The sequence below is a fragment of the Adiantum capillus-veneris genome, chromosome 3, assembly GCF_014529385.1.
Source record: "Adiantum capillus-veneris isolate H3 chromosome 3, ASM1452938v2, whole genome shotgun sequence".
NCBI lineage: Eukaryota > Viridiplantae > Streptophyta > Polypodiopsida > Polypodiales > Pteridaceae > Adiantum > Adiantum capillus-veneris.
The window spans coordinates 82,326,006-82,348,000 of NC_140933.1; the positions used below are offsets into that span (position 1 = coordinate 82,326,006).

The 21,995-nt window shown below is 44.1% G+C and overlaps 1 protein-coding gene across 1 annotated transcript; it reads right to left on the bottom strand.

Annotated features, from left to right (window-relative positions):
* Positions 1–709: 709 nt before the first annotated feature.
* LOC147461193 (uncharacterized) lies at positions 710–21,450 on the bottom strand. Its single transcript, XM_086505050.1, has 2 exons — positions 21,244–21,450; positions 710–973 (listed from the first exon to the last, which is right to left on the bottom strand). Exons 1-2 carry the CDS (start codon positions 21,448–21,450, stop codon positions 710–712), a joined length of 471 nt encoding a protein of 156 aa, XP_086361176.1.
* Positions 21,451–21,995: the final 545 nt, after the last annotated feature.

Sequence of the window (21,995 nt, forward strand, 5' to 3'; positions counted from 1 at the left end):
TATTATTGTTTGATGTGATTAGCTTGAGCATTTGACATAGAGCATTGACATGAGTAAATTTTTGTAGATGTAAGCTTCGATGAATTCTCATTCGTTGAACCTATGGTTTTGGAATCACCCACATTGTCCAAGGAACATCATGACAGTTTGAAGTGCATATAGCCAGTGTTGTTTCACCTTTAGCTCCAAAGAAAGACCGATCCTTTGAAAGTTCCCCGCTTAGCAAAAAATTCAGCTCAAAAATATAGCCACTATTGTTTCACCTTTAGCTCCAAAAAGACCGATCCTTTGAAAGTTCTCCGCTGACTATATGTTTCCATATTTTATGCCTACCTTTATCCTAACAAAATACCACTTTGATGCTTTTCAATCCTTCATCTTGGTCAACACTCTATGATGTAATCTGCAAATCACTTTCTCTATGAATCAATATGATTTCTATCTTTGTAGTTTTCTATTTCGCTTTTATGTTAATTCATTATTCCTATATAGGCAGGCCTTGTGATTTTATCACTTGTTTTTTTTCCAACAAAGTAGAGAAGATTATATTATCCAAAAGAGGGAGCAAAAGTTACAATTGAACCAGAACTGAGTACGATGACTGAGACGGGAGACTCTCCCACATTACATACCCCATTACATACCATCCTACATAACAACGAGATCCATAAGTATGAGCATTCTTGACATAAGTTCATCATAAATTCCCCTATGCCACCCCATATGCCCGCAGTGACTCGATCTGATTAGATAGCTTTTCCATGAAGGCTTTAGCTTGAGAGATTGCTTCATAGGTTTCTGCAATAGCTTGCATGTTAAACGCTGTCATGTTTTGAATTTCTTTTCTCTTCCAATCGGTCAGCGGCAGATCTTGCTCATCATCCGATAATCCCAGCAGAGTCTTTGCTGCATCTTCATTGATCCTATTCCGAATGTAGTAGGTGTTGGACAGGGTAATTTTCAGCTTGTAGACCTGCAAATTAAAATCCATAAAAAGTACTCTCAGGCTTGGAGCCTGGTAAGCCTCTTCAAACACAAAGCAGTTTCTCAGTTTCCCATTAGGAAAAATATGAACCCTCTAGGGGCCCTTTGGGATTAAGGTTAATTAGAGGCCAGCCAATGAGAAGAGGGTGGTGGACACACTCTATGCCCTCAAGAATGTAGGGGGACAAAGTAGTCTTACACATTTTAAATGGGCTCTTACCTAGTGAGAAGGTGGGGTGGGGGGGGGGGGGGCATATGGAACCTCCAACTTCCCTCCTTTTTTATCCGGTTTTGAAAAAATCCCAAAAATTTGAAATTTTTCAAACATTTCAAAACTCAAATTTCATAAACCTCCCTAAAACTATTTTATGGTCAAAAAAGCATTTTTTGATCTCAAAAAGTCAAAACGTGCATCCAAAAACCCTAAAATTCAAAATTTTTTTAAAACTTTTAAAAACTCTTTTTTTGCTATCCAGAGCTCCCCCAAAATTAGTTATTAGGCAAAAAGGGATTTTCTCTCTCTAGAACCCCTTTTCCAACCCCTCCTTGGTTGCAACCATCACACTCATCCTCTACTCCAACACTCTCTCTCTCTTTACACCATCTCCATTGCTGCAGCAAGGAAGCTCCTCTCTCCTCCCCTACCACCTTCCATTGCCACACCAAGCAATGCTTATCCACCTTCTCCTCCCAGTGCCACACCAAGCAAGGGTTGTCCACCTTCTCCTCCCATTGCCACAAGGGTTGACCATTTTCTCATATCACTTTATCACACCTACATTGTAGCAACAAGCAAGGTTCTTCTCCTCCTCCTAGTTTGCTTTGCTCAACCATGGCCAACTCTACTTCGCAAAGGCGACCAAAGGATGAGGTCACAGCACTTGCATGCCACAACACTAGAGGTGTACATGATGAGTGGGTGCCACAAGAGTTCACCAAAGGTGCTTGGGTATACATGCAACCATCTGTTGTTGGCCCTCATCGTGTGCGGAATCGTGCAAACTTGGATCTTCATTGGAAAGGAAAGCTCCTTGGCTTCAAGAACCGCAAAGACAAGGGGACCATAGCCATTGTGCAACATGTTTTCTCAATGTCAACCATGCACTTGCAACAACCACCTCGATTTCCAACACATTGTAAGTACATGTTTTGAGAATACAAAGCTAGGTGTGAAATCACAGTGTAATGTTATTATGGATTCATACTTAACATTTGTCATGCATTTATAGTCATATTTCCATCCACGTTGGTGGAGGAGCAGACACTACATACTCTCTCCAGCACATTCAATGCTATACATGCGGATATTGGAGCAATAATGTTCCCGCATCTTTGCCCAACCAAACTGGTTCAAAGAAGGATTTTCTTCTATTCTCACTCCTATATTGTCCCTACTTCTACACAAGCATTTGGAACGCTTGAACCCATCAAAGTAACTTCCTTATTAAGTATGGAGTGGCCGGTCCCAGATTTGTGGTCGGTAGCATCTTTCAAGCAAAAGATGATAATGGATGTCCAAAACTCTTTGAAATACTCTAAAGCTTCTAGGTCTGTGGGCTTGAGCTGGTGTTTGCCTATTCATTGTTTTGTGCACATTTTTAAAGAGTTTGGATTTGTAGAGACTACCACAATGCTTGTATGTAAAGATGCGCATTACGAGGAATTAGGAAGGCTTTTAGAAGAGGACTGGGGTTTTGTGGAGCGCATGCACAACGGGGAGTGGTACCGTTGTAAGGTTGGAGCTTCAGGTATTGGAATGCGCTATTTGAAATCCCGCACCTCCTTGTACATACGATTTCACTATGATCGTTGGATGTGCAAGCTTGGAGTGTGGACTCCCTTACAGAGTGTAGACGGCGCTATTGCAAGCTTTGACATTGCAGTGAAGATGCCCAACAATGCTTTGGAGGCAGTCCAAGTGAACAAGCATTGGAGTCTCAGTAATGTTCGAGAACATTTGGTTATTATGGGTTTTGAGGCCCTTCAACAAGCACAATTTCGTTTACAAGGTCACAAGGTGAGAATCCTTCCACCACATTTTCAATACATCATGGTTTGTCGATCATTAGATGCTTATTGTAATGAATGTCCGCAGATTGGGAAGAGAATGGAAGACAAATTGAAGGTCGAGGAGGACTGGGGGATAGATGGAACTATGCTATCGATCTTATAACTTTGTAACTCTTGCAATTTTCATATTGATCCCCGCTGTAATCAACATGATTTGCTTCGGCAAATCATGCCTTTGAATATAATTTTTTGCATTGGGATGAGAAATCATTTTTGTGGTGAAAGTGCCTTTTTTTTTAATGTCTTAAAAAAGGGTACATTATAAAAGGGGGTCCACCTAACTCATTCACTATTTTCACTTTTGCAACTCCTGAGCTCCTCCACTCTCTATCCACACCCCAGGCTAAACATGGATGCTGCCACAGCCTCTGCATCTGTACCCACATCCACCCCTTTGTCACGCTTCATCCTCTTCCTCGAGGACACCAAATACAAAGGGAAGTTGGACCTCCACACCTTTTTTACTCGTCTCCCTGACCTTAACGCCACAGTTGCCCTTCACATGGATGCATTTGAGGAGATTTCTGCGTTCATGGAGGAGCATATCATAAAATATTCTGTATCTATCTCCCCACATGCAGGGATCTGGGTGCCTTGCGATCTTTTGCGCTATATACACAAAGGTGATCGCCCATTCGCCAAGCGGTTGCAACGATTCCAAGAAATTGCAACCAATGCAGGCCATTACTTAGACGAGCAAGCCCCTGGGGTGTCAGCGCTCAAGAAGCGCAAGTTGGGGGTGGAGTACCTTTCTCGGCTCGCAACATTTATCTTCTTGGTGAGCGAGGAACCTGATTTGGAGGAGCTCCGCTTACCACACCTTCAAGTTGGGTCCTTTATCAAGGACACCAAGGAGCAGCAGGTTATCCCCATGAACCCTGCAGTGGAAGGAAAAGCACACCAGCTCGAGTACCTTAGGGGTCTTGAGGAAGTGGTTGAGAAATCCATAGTTGCGGCTGGCCCTAGTGACACTCCAGTGCCACTACCACTGACGGATGTGGCTATCCCAGAGGTAGAAATTAGCCGCTTCTCCTCAGTGTTAGTGGATGGGGAGGAGTTTGTGTTCCTACATGATTTGGAAAAAGCATTTGGCCTGCGCATGGATGAATGCTTGAGCGTGCTATGCAACAGCAGCAAATGTCCCTTAGACAATACGCCAGATGCCCTAGAAAGCAAGCTCTTGCCAGATGGGGACTCTGTTGCTGACACTATTGCAGTTGTATGTGCGGAGGTCCTGGCAGCAGAGTAGTTGCACGTGGCTGATGAAGATTTCCAAGCCACGCAAGCCAAGGTTGAGGCTGCTAGGATGCCTATGCCATTATGCAACCTCCCATCTGATGATCCAAAGCTTGTATATGTGGTGCATGGGACCATTGACTTGGATGCAAAGGGCAACAGGGAGGAGGATGACAAGGAGAAGGAGGTAAACTGTATCCTAATTTTCATGTTACTATTTTATCCTTTGTGTCTTTTTTCTCAACCTTCATCGGTTTATGACAGGATGTTGTGGAGGTTGATGATTTTGCTGCAAGGACGGGTGGCAAGCGGACGGGCTTTGGACCTCAAGCTTCCCTTGCGCATTACCTCGGACAACTCCCCCCTGGCGATGTGGCCATTATCCATAATGAATTTACTCCCCAAGCCCATTTTATGACTCGGTCGTTAAAAGCTTTGAGCAAGTTTTTGTGTTTGAGTACCATTGCTCAATCTGCGCATCAAGTGTTCCTAGTGCGTAGATCCCTTGTATGCACAGCGTTTGGCACTGGCTTTCGTGGTAAAGTTCTTGCCCAGATAGGGATACATGCTTCCATTGGCTCAATTGACCCAAATGCCATAGCGCAGTCCCTCTTGACTGGGGAGTTGCCTTACACGCAAAATTGGCGCCAGGAAATGGTCAAAAAAATTCTGAACGCCTCAGATACATGATGTAAAATCACCGTGCTAGAAGGAATAAAAAATATTTGAAATTGTCTCTCTATATTGCAACTTCTTTTCAATCTGATTTGTCAATCTTGAAAATTGTTTCAATTGGTGATATGAATTGTTTTTTGACTTTGTTATTTCATGGTATGTAATTGCAGTCAATTTGAGTATAATTGTGATTTTTAAGTACCCTAGGGGGTTAGATTAGCCTATAAGGGGCAAAAAATGCATGGCCACAAGGGCGCGCAAATGGCCCATCCATCAGTTTTGGATGGGCCATTTGCGTGCCCTTGTGGCCAGGCATTTTTTTGCCCCTTATAGGCCAATCTACCCCCTAGGGTACTTAAAAAGCACAAATTTATTGCAATGGATTGGTTTTGCATCATTCATTTAAATGCAACCTTTTTATGGCAATTCCAGTATATGTTCACACTCAAAACACTAGAAAAGCTCAAATCAATTATGAAATGAAGTTTCCAGCAAACTATCACTTGCTTTAGCTCTACCTACTACACCCTTGCGCCAAAAAGTCAAATTACATTGGACACTTGGTTTCACAATATGTTATTTGTTTTGATATCCTATAAGGAATTCAAAGCTTGAAATGACCAAAAAAAGGTGTCCATAAGGATCCATATAAAATATTGATGCAAAACCAATAGGTTTTAGTAAATTTGGTTATTTTAAGTACCCTTGGGGGTAGATAAGCCTACAAGGGGCAGAAAAAGGCCTGGCCACAAGGGCGCGCAAATGGCCCATCCATCAGTTTTGGATGAGCCATTTGCGCGCCCTTGTGGCCAGGCATTTTTTTGCCCCTTATAGGCCAATCTACCCCCTAGGGTACTTAAAAAGCACAAATTTATTGCAATGGATTGGTTTTGCATCATTCATTTAAATGCAACCTTTTTATGGCAATTCCAGTATATGTTCACACTCAAGGACACTAGAAAAGCTCAAATCAATTATGAAATAAAGTTTCCAGCAAACTATCACTTGCTTTAGCTCTACCTACTACACCCTTGCGCCAAAAAGTCAAATTACATTGGACACTTGGTTTCACAATATGTTATTTGTTTTGATATCCTATAGGGAATTCAAAGCTTGAAATGACCAAAAAAAGGTGTCCATAAGGATCCATATAAAATATTGATGCAAAACCAATAGGTTTTAGTAAATTTGGTTATTTTAAGTACCCTTGGGGGTAGATAAGCCTACAAGGGGCAGAAAAAGGCCTGGCCACAAGGGCGCGCAAATAGCCCATCCATCAATTTTGGATGGGCCATTTGCGCGCCCTTGTGGCCAGGCCTTTTTCTGCCCCTTGTAGGCTTATCTACCCCTAAGGGTGCTTAAAATACACAAATTTACTGAAATTGACTACTATTACATACAGAACTTGAAATTACAAAGATAATAGAATGAGTAGACACAACTGTTGATCATATTGTCATTGGAAAGTCAAATCATTACAAAGATAAGGGTGTGCAATACAAAAAGAGGGGTAACTTCGACTAATGCTCGAAGTCTCGTCGCAATCGTCGTGCAAGCTGCATATCTTTTGGCTGTATTGTCACTCGCTTTGCATGAATGGCACATAGGTTGGTATCTTCCAACACTGAAATGATGTGGGCCTCTGTAGCTTCTTGAATAGCCTCTAGCGCTATTGCTTTCATTCTGTACTGATTTCCATAGCTTTGAAGCACTTCCTTCACAGTGCGAGCAAAGGGGGCGCGTCGAATCAAGAGCTCCGTCGTCTTCTGGTAGTGGCAGATTTTTGTAAATGCCCTTGCTATTTTTCGGCGCCGCTGCGGTTGTCTTGGGGGCACTTGCACATTTGTTGGCGGGCGGCGTGAAGGCTTCTTGAAAAACTTAGACTTGCGTCTGTTTACATGCTTAGGGGCTGGTTCTGCAGCCTGTTCTGATTCTTCCTCTTCCCTTGGTTGCCGATCTTGTCGTGTGGGGAGAGCTCCCTTGCCTTGAGGCAATGTCTTCCCCCCAACGGCCACCCGGTGTGTGCGCGGTATTTTTTCTCGCAGCCATGGTGGCTCACTCTCTGATTCGGTGTCTGTATTGACCACCCGAGTCCTGGATGGTCTTGCTTGTGATTGGGGGCGCGACGGCTGCTCCCTATCGGACTCTGATGTTTGCTGGCCCTCTGCTTCTCTCCAGCGCTGGGCACGTTGCTTCATTCTCTTTCTAGGTGTTATATCTTGAGGAGGTGGAGATTCAACAGTCCTTGATGACTCTCGTGCCCTACCACCATGCCCACTACCAGAAGAGTTCCTGGAACGGCCAGGTGTTCGTGGCCGTTTTCTTGTGCCTTTAAGCCATGACGGCTTCTCACATCCTTGGAGGGTGTTTTTGTTGGCAGGCGGATGCTCTTTCGCGGTTTGTTTGGTGCGCGCCATTTCGTTGGTAAGAGCTCACCTGTTCTTAAGAAATGAGTGATTTATGAGAGCATGCAATATTTATAAGGCCCCTTTAAAAAGGGCCCTGTTCACACTAATTTTTTTAAAAGAAGTATTATTTTTTAAATAAACATGTCGCTAAGAGTTGGACCCTACGTTCACGTTTAGTGACTCGCGCAGTATCCACTTTGATCCTTGTCGCACTCTACATCGCCGCCATGCAGCATGCTTGGTGGGACCTTGCGACATTTGCCACTTGTTGCTATGCTCTTGACGACTCCATTTGCGCACTTCAATAGCAATCTTGGATTGTCGCGCACGTCCATTGTGAGCTTACGAGCAAATGTTGTGCGAAAAAACCAGTTGAACATCTCCTCCAAATAATTGGATTGCACCATTCCACCACCATGTCGAGTATTTTTGAAGTACACTCCCCTTGCTCGATAATGGGACTTCTCCATGCCTTGAGTGCTAAAAATTTCAAGCGATCCATACTTGTGCATAAAAAATGCACCATGCGCAAACAAGATATGCTGTTCACATGAGCAAACGATCCACATTAGTAAATAAAAACAATCCCTTGTAATGAATACACCATGAATGACTTACCATGTAATGTGTGTTATTTTATTTTCACCAAGAAAGGGTGAAGACCTTGGTAAAATCCGCCAAAGCTTCTTGAAATGATTGCCGTTGTTCTTCTGTTGTGCTGTTAAGGCTCATAAGCTTGACCATTTTATCAAAATGGGCCCAAACTTGCTTGTGCTTGTTTGCAAGCTCGCCATTTGAATCATTGTCAGTAGTAGCTTTGCATAACTCCTTCCAAAGCTCCCAAAGGTTACCTGCCTGCTGGTTGGAGCTGCTTTGAGCATCATATCGACTTGGCTTTCCTTGGGAAACTTTCTTCAAAAAGTGTCTAGCTTTTTGTCCACTCATTGACACTTGTTGAGCAATTTCATGGGCCTCCCCTGTGTTCTTTGCAGCAACTATAGACACATTTCCACCGTGACAGCCAATGGAATTCAAGAGTACCTCCACTCTTTCGATCGCTTCCTGGGACTTTTCCAACGGTTTCATTGTGAAAGCATAGTCAATGTGGAGCTTCAATAGCCTATCAAAAATACGCATGAATGCGTGTAATGTACAAAAATGTACATTCGATAGAGGAAATCGAAAGATTGGATTCCAAGTGTGGTCCTTTTGATCACGGTCTGGGGCATTGAGCATGGGACATCTCAGAATAGACGCTTCCCATTCTCTACCTTCATCTCCGACATCATGACAATCTAACCCTTGTTCTCCATGCCCTTGCCATGGAAGCATGTAACTGGCCTTTGCAGTGCTCTTATGTGATTTTTGTCCATTAGGTTTGTACCCTCGAGTGCAAAATGGACAAGGCATGAGAGAAGAAGCCCCTTGTTTGCAGCCAAGCAAACACTTTATGGTCTTCAAATCCCCACCTAAGTGCCACTCCACATCATAACTACCAAAGCCCTCAATCTCCAACTTCTGACCTGCAATTTGGGAGTGTATTACTTCTGTGATCCATGGAGTTCTCTCAAAAATCCACGAAAGTACTCCATTGGTCTCTTTGGGCACCTCAATAGCACCCAACCACCAAATGTCTTTCTCTGATTGCACGCTAAAAGATAGGGTGGGATATGGCTCGACTGAATCCCTTCGCTTGGTTTGCAGAAGGGCCTCGTTCATTAGAGTGACACTTAGCCTCTCTAACCTTCGGCCTTTCACTATTTGACACTCATCGAGTTTCAGCACAAAAGCGACTTTTGTGCCAAGCACTACAAAATAAATAGTGCTAAGACCTTAAACTTCAGCTTCTATGAAAAAATAATACCAAAGAAAAAAGTAAAGTGTGTCACCTTCTTCAGGTAACTCGTAAAATCTAAGCATGGCTTCTTGAAGCCTTCTAAGATCCACGAAAATATTGTTCCACATTGTGTAAGGAAAGCCCTTATTCGAAGGTCTTATGGATTGTTTCTTACCTTTTCCCCTTGTCTTTGTTGCGCACGAAGCATAAAGGGAAGTTGGCATTGTGTCCTCAATGTGTAGGTATGTCCCAATGCGGGAGAACACATCTTCGTTTGTGGCCTTCTTTGCGAGCTTGACCTTGTGAGGAACGGGAAATAGGTTTTCCACAATGCCATGTTCTTTGAGGGCATCCTTTAGGAGTTGAAAAATAGCCTGATAGGCTTTGGTGCTGATTCCAGCCTCATCACAAGCTTGTTGAACGTCATCATCATTAACCACATTTCTTAATTTACGCATAAGGTCCTTGGTGACTGCATCCTTAATGTGCTTACCTCCAGGTGATTGTAAGATAGAAATAACGTCCTCTGTATTGAGACAACTAGTGAGAAGGTTGACTCGATTATCTTGGCTTGTTCCACCGCATGCCTCCTAGATGAAGTTTCTAGCAACAAATAAACATAAATGTTAGAAAATAGTGTGAAGTAAGAATGCAGCATGCAAGTAAAGACCAAATCACCTTGTGGCTGTAACTCGTCGTTTGCGTGCTCCTCCGGAATGTGCAAGAGTTTCAATGGATGAATACGGGCGTTTGCGTTCCCTTGCACCAAGGGGTGTTTCTTTCAAGTATGTGATGGTGTTGGTAAGCTTCTGGATGTGGGACTCCTTTTCTTGCATTTGTTGTTCAAGACTTTTAACTACCCTCTCCGAAGAGGCAACACTCTCTTGTAATGCCGTCGTCTTGAGGTGAAGAGCTTGACATTCGTGCATCCACATATGCAAAGAAGCACCTGCACCCATACACAGCCGCTTGCAATAGCCTAACAAGCCTGCTTCTCCCCTCCCAAGAAATTGAAGAAATGTGGAAAGGCTATTAAACGGTGGATGGAAGCGGCTTATAGGATCGTAAGGGTACAAATGGCCATCCACCCAAATGTCAACATTGGTCTCACAAGCGGTGCGACGTTCCTGTGATGACCTTTGATCACCTTCACTAGTGGTCTTCGGTGCAAATGCCGTGGGTAAGCGAATATGTATGCTTTTGGTGTGCGGAGTACGTGGTGGTGGAAGCAAACCATTTGTGATGTCCGTGAGCACCATGGAAGCTGTTGCATGAGGAAGCAAATGATGAAAAGATAGAGGGGGAAGGGTAGAGAGGCCGAGCAGGATGGAAGGAGAGAAGGAGGGAGGGAGGGGAGGGAGAGATTGGGGAGGAGGAGGAAGGTAGGGGCAGAGAGGGAGAGGAGAGGGAGAGGGGAGAGGAGGGAGGAGGGAGGAGGATGAGAGAACAAAATGTTTATTACTTTTTGGGGGAAAAGATTTTTGAAAAAATGGACTTTCTAAGCTTGTGGGGTTAAAAAATGGGTCAAAAAATGATTTTTGGATATGTATATATGTTGGGAGGGAGTTTTAAGTAAAAAAAAATAAAATAAATATTTTTAAAAAAAGTCAAATTTTGACTCTTTTTGACCCACGGAATTGCTGATGTGGACACACCCCTATGCTTCCTTCACTTTAAAAAAAGCTAGAGAGAGAAAGCAACCCTTTAGGTCCACATCCTACATTTGTCTAAAAAAAAGGCTAGAAAAGCCTACTCAAAACTACCTTCTTCAATGCCCTTGCCCTCTAAACCCCACACAACATTAGCCTTAATCCCTAAAAATTAGGATTCCTTACAAGGCCCATGCAAGGTTCATATTTCTCCTAATGCAGATGATCCAAAGAAATTCAGCCCTAGTACTATTCCAGTAGGTGGTTAATATGCCTATGGAGTCACCTAGCAAAAGTTGTTTCCAAGAGACTTGAGTGGTCAAAACAGAGTTAAGAGGTACTAGAATCGTGTTGATTGGGGACAGGTCATAAACAAATGGACCACCGACTCCACACTTCTTTTACATCTTGAGCAAATCCCTGCCGAGATGCCTGCTTTCTGCATTTTCTCCCCCCTGTCCAAATTTCTTTATGTTGAATGAGCCACATCAGCACTGACTTTTTCGGTTGTATGTTTTTGTCCCAAAGTTTTTTGAACTTGAACCCCCATTGCCTGCAGTCCAGGCTTACATTCCATCGTCTGTTGAGGGTGAGGTGTAAAGGTGGTTAATGTCTTTCCCGCTATCTGGGATGTTGGAGCTTGAAGCCCCCTTTCCAACTAAATGCATTTAGATGGACTGAGTCTTTGAGCGACACTTTCCAGCAGTTTTCCACCGGAACAGAGCAATTCTAATCATGATAAGGTTGAGTTCCCAGGGTTGGAGAGGGAAGAGGACAAGTAGGTCTTCTCTAGTTTTCCATTTCTGAAGGTTAGAGTTCCATAGATCTCCCAAGGAAGAGATTCCTTTTCTGTGACAACGAAGGGCATTTTTTTGTGTCTTTCATTGATGGCCGCTAGGTGAAGGAGTACGAGCGGAAGTGCGACGCGAGAGAGAGTGCGAGAAGAAGAGCACGACGATATGGTGAACTCGCTCTACTGTAATGTGTAGAGCATAGTGAGTTCTTATTAGGTTTTAACAAAAGAATATGTGTACATACCTGGCGGCCCGCCCACTTACCTGGGCGACCACATTGGGCTTTATACCCCAACAACCTCCCACTTAAAGTCCAATGTGGTACTTTAAGTGTGAGAGAAGCTACTATACAAGCTAATATACAAGAGATGTAGAGAAGTGATGTACTACCCTACACCTAACTGCTTGCGAAAATGCGCAAAGCTCTCTGAGGGAAGTCCTTTTGTAAGTAGATCAGCAGGATTTTCTGTGGTGTGAACTTTGACAAGCTGAAGTTGCTTATCCTCGAGCATTTCCCTGATGAAATGATACTTCACATCCACATGCTTTGTCTTTGAGTGATAAACTGGATTGCGAGCCAATTGTATAGCACTTTGACTATCACAATATAACACAGGCATCTCTTCTTTGATTCCCAAATCTGTTACTAGTCGATTAAGCCAAATTGATTCTTTGCATGCCTCTGATGCTGCAACATATTCAGCCTCTGTAGTAGACTGAGTAACACAATCTTGTAATCTAGAACGCCATGATACTGCTCCACCAGCCAATGTAAAAACATACCCTGACGTAGACCTTCTGTTGTCTAAGTCACCTGCATAATCTGAGTCTGTAAAACCCTTTACACTTAGCTCCTGAATCCCATAGCATATACGCATACTCTTTGTAGCTTTCAGGTATCTCAATATTCCTTTCACTGCCTCCCAATGTTTTTTGCCTGGGTTTGACATGTATCGACTTACTACTCCCACTGCAAATGCAATGTCTGGGCGAATAGCAATCATTGCATACATCAAACTACCCACTGCAGACGCATATGGAATCTTATCCATTTCAAGCCTGTTCTTCCTCAGACACAGGACAATCTTGTTTGCTAAGTTTCACATATGGTGGCAATGGAACACTCAATGCCTTTCCCTTCTCCATATTGGAACGTTGCAAAACCTTGTCAATATACTCTGTTTGAGATAACCAAATCAACTTTTTTGATCTATCTCTCTCAATGCGCATACCAAGTATATGACTTGCCTCACCCATGTCTTTCATGTCAAACGATTTGCCATCTTTGACTTCAAAGCTGAAATTTCTTCCAAGTGCTTGCCAGCAATCAACATGTCATCCACATACAAAATAAGGATCAGCCAACTGCCATCCTTAGCCTTCTTTGTGTATAGACAGTGATCGAACTCACTACGTTTGTAGCCTTGAGAAAGCATAAACTTGTGGAACTTATGGTACCATGCCCTCGGTGATTGTTTTAAGCCATAAAGACTCTTTAACAACTGGCATACCAAATCTTCCTTGCCTTTCTCAACAAACCCTTCTCTGCTGCATGTAAATTTCCACATCTAAATCACCATGCAAGAACGCTGTCTTGACATCCATTTTGTGCAACACCAAATCTAATATGGCAACCAATGCAAGAAAGCATCTCAATGTAGTCATCTTGACCACTGGAGAGAAACTTCATCAAAGTCAATGCCTTGTTCTTGCTTAAAGCCCTTGGCAACAAGCCTTGCTTTGTACTTTGGCTGACTTTCATGAGCGGTGATCTTATACCTGTAAACCCATTTACAAGGTAAACCCTTTTGCCCCGTGGTAATTTAACTAGCTTCCATGTCTGGTTTTTATGCAGAGCTGTCATCTCTGACTACATGGCCAATTGCCAATTCCCGGAGTCCTTCATTTGCAATGCTTCCTTGTAACATGAAGGCTCATTGCAATCAGTCAACATGACATAGTTCATAGATGAAACAAACCTATCAGGAGGTCGCGTGACACGTCCAGATCTACGCACAACAGGTGGCTCAGGCTCAGCCACAACCTGTGGTTCCAATCTATCCTGTCCTTGCTCCTCTTCAACCCTGACATTTTGTCTTGCACGTGCAGGTCCATCTTCTTGGAACACAACTCTTCTAATCTCTTCAACCCTCTCTGGGTTTAGAATGATATTTGGATTCATTAAAGTGAACATCATTGCTGCGGACAACCTTTCTGGATTCGGGATCCAAAGTCTGTACCCCATCTCACCAGAATTACCATAGCCTAGAAAGATGCACTTTCTACTCTTTGGCTCAAGTTTGTTTCCTAAATTCCTTTGGAACATGAGTATATGCCTCACAGCCAAAGACTCTGAGATGCTAGTATGAGGGCATTTTGCCTGACCATACCATCTCTGGCACTGAATCCTTCTGCAAAACCTTGCTAGGAGATCTATTTACAAGATGAACAGCTGTTGATACAGCTTCAGCCAAAAACCCATTTGGCAGATGTGCATTAGACAACATACTTATGACCTTCTCTTGTATGGTCCTATTCATCCTCTCAGCAACACCATTTTGAGGAGGATTGTAAGGAGCAGTAAGTTCACGTTTTATACCTTTTGACTCACAAAAGTCCTGAAAGGCCTTTGAAACATACTCTTCACCATTGTCAGTGCGTAAGCATTTAAGCTTCTTGCCACTCTGATTCTCCACAAGTGTCACAAACGTTTTGAAAACGCTAAACGCTTCATCCTTGTGCTTGAGAAAGTAAACCCATACTTTCCTCGAGTAATCATCTATAAATGTCATAAAGTAAGAAGCTCCCCCTAGAGATAGGTTAGGCATAGGTCCACACAAATCACTATGAACAAGTGCCAACTGTGTATCTCTTCTACTGCTTCTATGCTTATGTGGCTGCTGTGTTTGCTTACCATACAGACAATTTCACAGAATTAAAAATCATTAAATGAAAAGACAGGCAAATAACCAGAACGAGACAAGATTTCCATTCCCTTCTTGGACATATGTCCTAACCGGCTATGCCACAAAGAAACATCCGGCTGCTCGTTACATTGATTACATTTTTAGAGACATTTGATACATAAATCATGTAAAGTCCTCCACACTTTAATCCATGTGCTACTGTCATAGAACCCTTGGATATCTTCCACATGTTCTGTCCAAAAGTGGTGACATAGCCAGCATCCATCAAGTAACCTGTGTTGATCAAGCTTTTGTAATTGCGGGAACATGTCTCACATTCTTCAAGCGTGGAAAGAAGAGCCATTCTAAACATCAATTGAACATCTCCAACACCTAAGATTCTCACATGTCTGCCCATTGCCTAGCCGAACATGATCTTTAGTGGTCACATAAGAGGTAAACCACTCCTTGTTTGGAGACACATGAAGTGATGCCCCTAAGTCTATAATCCAGTCACTCAGTGCATTTCCATCAGATGCTGTAAGAAGAGCTGAGTCCATTGTATTCTTCAAGAAGTAGATGTCTCCTGACACTAGACTGTCATCCTCTGCAACAGTGTTTGTCACATTTATTTCTTGAATCTTCACTGAGGACTTGTTCTTCTCACCATGGTCTTCTGTTTTCTCTTTGCCTTTTTCTGCTTTCCATTCTCTGCAGTCTCTTTTCATGTGACCCTTCTTGCCACAATAGTAGCATTCTATGTTACTCTTGCCTTTAGCACTCCTGGACTTACTACGAGACTGATTCCTCTTTCCACCCTTGTACTTATCTTTGGTCCTTCCCCTGACAACTAAGGCTGTTCCTTTGCCTTTGTCCATTGTCTTTCTATTGGTTTCTTCAGTAAGCAGACTTCCTTCTACACCTGCAATGTTCAAACCATCTGGAGGTGCAGAATTACTCAAAGGTGTGCGAAAAGTGACCCAACTTTCCGGCAATGTGATCAACAGGAACATAGCTCTAACAGGTTCATCAAACTTGACACCTTGAGCTGACAACTGACTGTAGATGGTGTTGAATTCATTCAGATGATTGGACATAGGGGTCCCTTCTTTCATCTTCAAGTCAACAAGCTTCTTAAGCCAATATAACTATGAAGCTGCACTCTGCTTCTCATAAAGATCACTCAGCTTTATCCATGCTTGATAAGCCGACATCTCGTCTGCTACATTGAAGTAAACGCTTTCTGCCAAAGTCAGCATAATGGTAGAAAGTGCCAATTCATCCATTTCGTTCCATTCATCTTCGTCCATCTTCTGGTTTTATCCCCTTGAGCTTTATAGGTTTTATCTGCTTCTTTTGTACCAACACGTGCCAAATCTGCTTCTTCCACAATGGGAAATTGGTTCCATCCAGCTTCTTGATATTGTAAAGAGCAGTGTCCTGTGATCCAGCCATAGCTACGCTTCACAGTAGTTTACTTTCCTGGGAAAAATTCGGCAGAGTTTCCCCTGTAAACTTACCTCTGAACCAATATCAACCTGTCAAATGAACCAAGAAAGCTTCAGATTCTGCAGAAATTTTGGCAGAGTCTCCTTTGTAAAATGGCTCTGGTGTACTAAAAACAGACCAAAAGACAGCTCCAAAAACCACTATCTCTCTAACACTGTAAGCTGTGGGTAAACCTGTCCTGCACCTGTACTGTCTCTGATTGTCCTGTCACTGTCCTGTAAGCATAGACTGCGACAATGCCTCAACGGCAGTAAAGCAAACATGCAATCCCAACTATCTAACTCACAGTCAATACATCCTAGCTGCCTTTCTAAGGGTGCTCGAGGGATCGCTCCAAGACCTGTATCACCGAAAGGATCTCAACATTCGAGAATCCCCCAGCTCAATAAAACCTCACTCGACCCTCAACAAAGGTTGCAGTAAATCTGACAGTACATAGACTTCCCACAAAGTCATACATCCACAAATTTCCCACTATATGTTGTAACCGCTCCGACGGTTGTTTGCTGCGTGACTCACAGCCAGCAAACCCTCAACAGACATACATCATCTCTGACAATACATCCCATGTGGAAGTACCTGCAATGTCAGGATGAAATCTGGAATATCAAGCAGCAAACACAAGGTACCTGATGAACTAGTGGATGTCGCCTACAGTCTGTGTGCAGATACGCTCATGTCGTATGTGACACTCCTCCAAGAACTGCGAGCCGTCCTTCGATGTGTAGACAGCCACAAATCAGCACTCTGGAAGTGCAGATATCCTTAGCACCTGCAGTCGTAGGCCGAAACCCCAAATTTGCAGAGTCGGATCTGCACCCGCCGAGACCACGTAGTCGAAAATGGCCTGCGCAGAACTTTGTCGAAGCCGAACGGTGGCCGAGATGACCTGAGGCCATATCTTCACCTATCGAATTTCACTCCAATCTGAGCTGGTGACTCTAGCCTCCTGCAGTGCTGCCCCGAGCCTCGATCTGAGCTCTGATACCAGTTGAAGGAGTACGAGCGGAAGTGCGACGCGAGAGAGAGTGCGAGAAGAAGAGCACGACGATATGGTGAACTCGCTCTACTGTAATGTGTAGAGCATAGTGAGTTCTTATTAGGTTTTAACAAAAGAATATGTGTACATACCTGGCGGCCCGCCCACTTACCTGGGCGACCACATTGGGCTTTATACCCCAACACTAGGGGGCAAGGGGCCACCATACTGAGTCCAGTCTCCAGACCGCAAGGGAGCTGTTAGAGTTTCCATTTACCTTCAAATTGATTCTAGAGCGGTTCCATGCACTCCATAGTGAGATCAACAGGTCGTAGCCCCTAGGTTTAATCATTTGTGGCCCGAAGAAGATAGTGACCCAACTCAAATTTGTCCAGTTTTTACATTTAACCAGTGAGAATAGGTGGAGTTTCCTGAACAGGAGGCTTGCCCATTCCTGTTGTGCGGGTCTTCCAAAGCTCGGACGATCAACTTAACCGCTATTTTGTATGCCCAATTGGTCAAGTTTTTGACCCCCAGCCCTCCTTTCTCTACTGGCAAGCAGCATACCTCCCATCGGACCTTGGCAGCACCCGCACCCTTTTTGAAGGGATTGCCTGCCCAAAGAAAATTCCTGCAATATTTGATTACCTGTTCTAGGTGTCCCTCAGGAGGTCTCCAGCAACTGAGAAAGAAGAGAATATAAGATGCAAGAAAGTGATTGATCACCAATACTCGGCCTGCTAATGAAGACTGAAATCCTTTCCACCTTTCGAGTTTGGACCTAAACCTATCCATGACCCATTCCCATCTCTGTTTGACTGACCTTAAAACCAAACGGAATACCTAGCAACCTAAACACTTCCCCATCCTGAATAATTTTGCATCCCTGGCTGGTAAGCCAGTCCGGGAGGGGAGATAGAGAAGCTCTAATGCCTGTCTTGCTGTGGTTGACTTTAGACCCCGATGCCAGACAAAATGTCTCCACAGCCTGTCAGAAATTCAGCAGAGTTCTTTCATCATTGCACAGCACTGCATTTGTGTTCTCAGCAAATTGTGAGAGGCATTGCTATTTTTCACTGTTAGGAAGAGGGACACCCTTTATATTGCCTTCTGAAATGTTTCCTTTGATTAAGCATTTAAGACCATCAGCACTTATTGCAAACAAAAGAGGGGCCATGGGGGCAACCTTGCCTAATTGACCTATTCAGTTCAAATACTTCTGATAAGACCCCATTGAGGGCAACTCTTGCTCTTGCATGACCAAATAGGGTGGCAACAAACCGATCAGACCAAGTCCAAATCCCATTTTTTCCAGACTTTTCAGGATAAAGGACCATTCAAGGCGGTCATAGGCTTTGTCAAAGTCAATCTTGACAAATACATAGTCGCTTCCCATATTCTCAGCATTTTCAATGCCCTCTCAAAGGGATATGACCGCCTCAATGATCCTTCTCCCTTTGTTAAACCCTTTTTGTTCCGAGCAGATCCACTTCATCAGGGCAGGTGTGATCCGGATTGCCACCACTTCAGCAAATATTTTGTAGCAAGTATTAAGCATAGTAAGAGGTCTCCAATTGGCAAGGTTTTCCCTGGCACCTTTTTTGTGCAGAAGTTTAATGATCCCCATGTTGATGGAGTAGGGTAGTGCTTTGAATTTGACTGCTTCCTCCCAGACCTGAAGAAGAAAAGGGGAAAGAACTTCTTTGAACATCTGAAAAAACTCTGTTGGGAGCCCATCAACCCCCGGAGATTTATGAGGGGCTAGGGCGTTTATCACATTCTGGATTTTTGAGATAGAAAAAGGCGAGTCAGCTTGCAGTTTGGTAGTCTCAGGGATAACTCTACACCTATGTTTCCACACAATTTCCCTTGCTCGGCTGACTGGTTCAGAGAGCATCTCCTTGGGGCTGAAGAGCTGCTCAAAGTGGCCTCTCGTATAACTGATGTTTTCTTCTTCTTTCTGAATTGTACCATCTGTGTCAGTGAAAAGAGGGGTGGCCTCTCTAACATGTTTTCTCCTCATCATTTTGAACATTTCTTTGGTTGGTCGGTCTACCTTTCTAGCCCACCACTCCCAAAAAAAAATGAGGCATGTTTAAGGGCAAGATCCTCTTCCTGCTTAATTCGGAAATAGAGTTCTGAATGGTTTCATTCTGAGGCCCTGATTCAAGCTCGCTTAGGGAGCTGTAAAGCTGGTCCCTTCTCTTCCTCCTGATTGAAGTGACCTCCTTCCCGAATTTGGAGAGCAGTTTTTGTGTTTCTCTGACTGCTTCTGCCCAGGCTGCAGCCGGCGGGCTGTTAACTCACAAAAATTTGGAATGCCAAACCTTGCATATGGACTCTTGAACCATCAGGAGCTTGAAAAGGGCAGGGTCGGTGTGAAACCATTGTTTACGAATCTTTCCAACTTTCTGGTCGATTATGGACACCACTGGATAATCATCAGAGATGCAGGAGTTGTACTTGACTTTGCTTTTGACCCTAGTGAACGAGTTAGCCAGGGGAAGAGAAATGTAGCTACGGTCAAGACGGGCTTTCCTAGCATTCTCCCCTCTCGAGTCATTTTGTTAGGAGAAGCATCCCTCTTCTCCCATGTCCCACATCTCAAGACTGTCTTTCAATCTGTCCTATGCAGCCTTCTCGCTACCATTGATGACCATGCATTTACCAAGAAACCTGTCTAGAGATGATTCAACCATGTTGAAGTCACCCATCATGAGGATGTCCCCTTTCACCTGAGACAATTCCTCCCATAACCTGCTTCTTTGGGCAGTAGCTCTTATAGCATACACCAAGACCAAGATGCATTTAACAGGCACCACGATACTAACAGCCACCCAGTGCTCTCCTCCTAGGACAATGGGCACCTGAGGGAGAAAGGAGTGAGGAACCCCTATCGAGGTGCCTCCAGATCCCCTTTGATGAGATGAAGAGAACCACTGTAAAGATTGCGATATTTCGTTGAGTCTTCTGGTCAAGTCCTCACCCGTGACCTTGATCTCTTGAAGAGATATAATGTCCACAGGATTGTCAGTAACCCAGGCTTTTAATTTCTTGGATTTAGTGGGTCAATAAGCCCCTTGACATTCCAATTGACGGCTCTCATCTATGCACCCGTTTGTTTTTTTTTGGCTTTGTTGGCCGGGGATTTACATTCTTCTGACCGACAGGTTCGTGAGTCCTCTTGTTGTCTTTCTGGATCTCCATAGGTGCCGGGGCTGGAGAGGGGGAATGTTTTCCTTATTCACTGCTGCAGGTTGCGGGGTGGCTAGATTAAGATCGATAAGGGAATCTTCGTCCATTCTATTCACCTAGGATTCTAATTCCGCACGGAGAGATTCCTCAGCATCGGATTCGGAAACCTCTGATTCAAGCAACTCTTTTTCATCGAACCCATTGAGTGGAGCCAGAACCGAAAATCTGTTAGGCTGCCAAGTTTTGGGTCTAGGTTTTCCTTTATTCTTCTTCTAAGGAGAATGTTTTCCTCTCCCATGAGTGACCGTGGTGAACTTGCCAGCCCCTTCTTGAGGGCCTTGTTCCTTGTTTTCTACTGGTTCAGAAGAAGGATCTGGGGGGAATTTAATCGGACAGTTTTTGACATAGTGGGCTTTGTCCCCTGAGTGAAAGCACGCATTAGGCAAGTATTTATAGGTTATTTCTTGATTGAACAGTTCTCCATCGTCTGTAAAGATGTCAATGGAAGTGGGGAGATCCCTTGAGATGTCCATTTCTATTAGCACTTGGGGGTGCCATGAAGGGACATAGTTAGTCTTCTGTCTACCCCCTAGTACCTTACCTAAGGGGGGCCCAATCTCAGCTAAGTGAGCATGGTAATGCATCGGTAGGTTTGGGAATTCGACCCAGACAGGGTAATTGACTAAAGCCAAATGTTCTGGGTTAAATTCTTTGTGCCAGCGAAACAGACTCAGAGGTGAAGACCTAATGACCCACTTCCCATGGCTTAGCACAGAAAAAGCCATGGCTGCAGTTTTGAAGACGAACAGATAGTGGCCTTTTGGTAGCGCCTGAATCGTTTCCACTTCTGCCTCTAAAGGCCCCCAGTAATTTCTAATCCAGTTTCTAAGGGACTCTACAGGGGGGACGGGGTCCGGCTAGGAGACCTATCAGAGCTCTTTCTTCAAGATCTTTTTGTTTCTTTCTGATCTGAGAAGCAAGCAGAGTGACGAAGGGCTTACCTCCGAGACCTCGTTGAGAGCATCCTCCAGCAGCTCCTTCACCTTCTCTCCTGAAAAGCCCCTTGGGAAGCTTGTCTTCTTGGTGATAGGGGCCTGGTTGATAAGCTTCTTCACCTCCTTCTGCAGCTCTTTAGGGATGGTATGACGAGGAGGGGAGACCATTGTCGCCTGTTCAGAATGACGCTTTGAGCTTCTGCACGAGGCCATGCGGAAGCGCTGTCAGTACTTCGTGAAACAGGGCTGTCTTTAGCAGCACATTTTCCTGCGGGAGTTGTCGAGCACCAGGCTACGATGGGGAAGGTGGTTAGCAGGGTGCCACGCATTCAGGGACGAAGAAGTGAAGGTGCATGCAGACTCGTGTGGAGAAGACATGAGGGACTAACGTAGTGGGCGTAACCTTGAGGGTTACGCCCCTGACGCGACTTGTTTAGTCTAGTCTAGGGCTAGGCCATCGCTAAGACAACTTAAGCTCTCTCTCTAGGGTTCCAACCTCACCCTTTGACGACCTTCAGAGAGTTGTTCTCAGGATAGATACAATTTAAAGCATTGATAAAAGAAGCATTGAGTCCTGACTCCTCTCTCTCTCACATGTACCTATGTCCTCGTTTCGTAGTTACTGACAACCCCCCAAAGCTTCCTAGCAGTGTGCCAGTGCCCTAATGGGTGATCAATTGATGGCATTCTGCACACATGTCAATGAAAGCATTACTAATGTCGTTTTCCAACAGTCCTCTAAGTATTATTCTCACTAG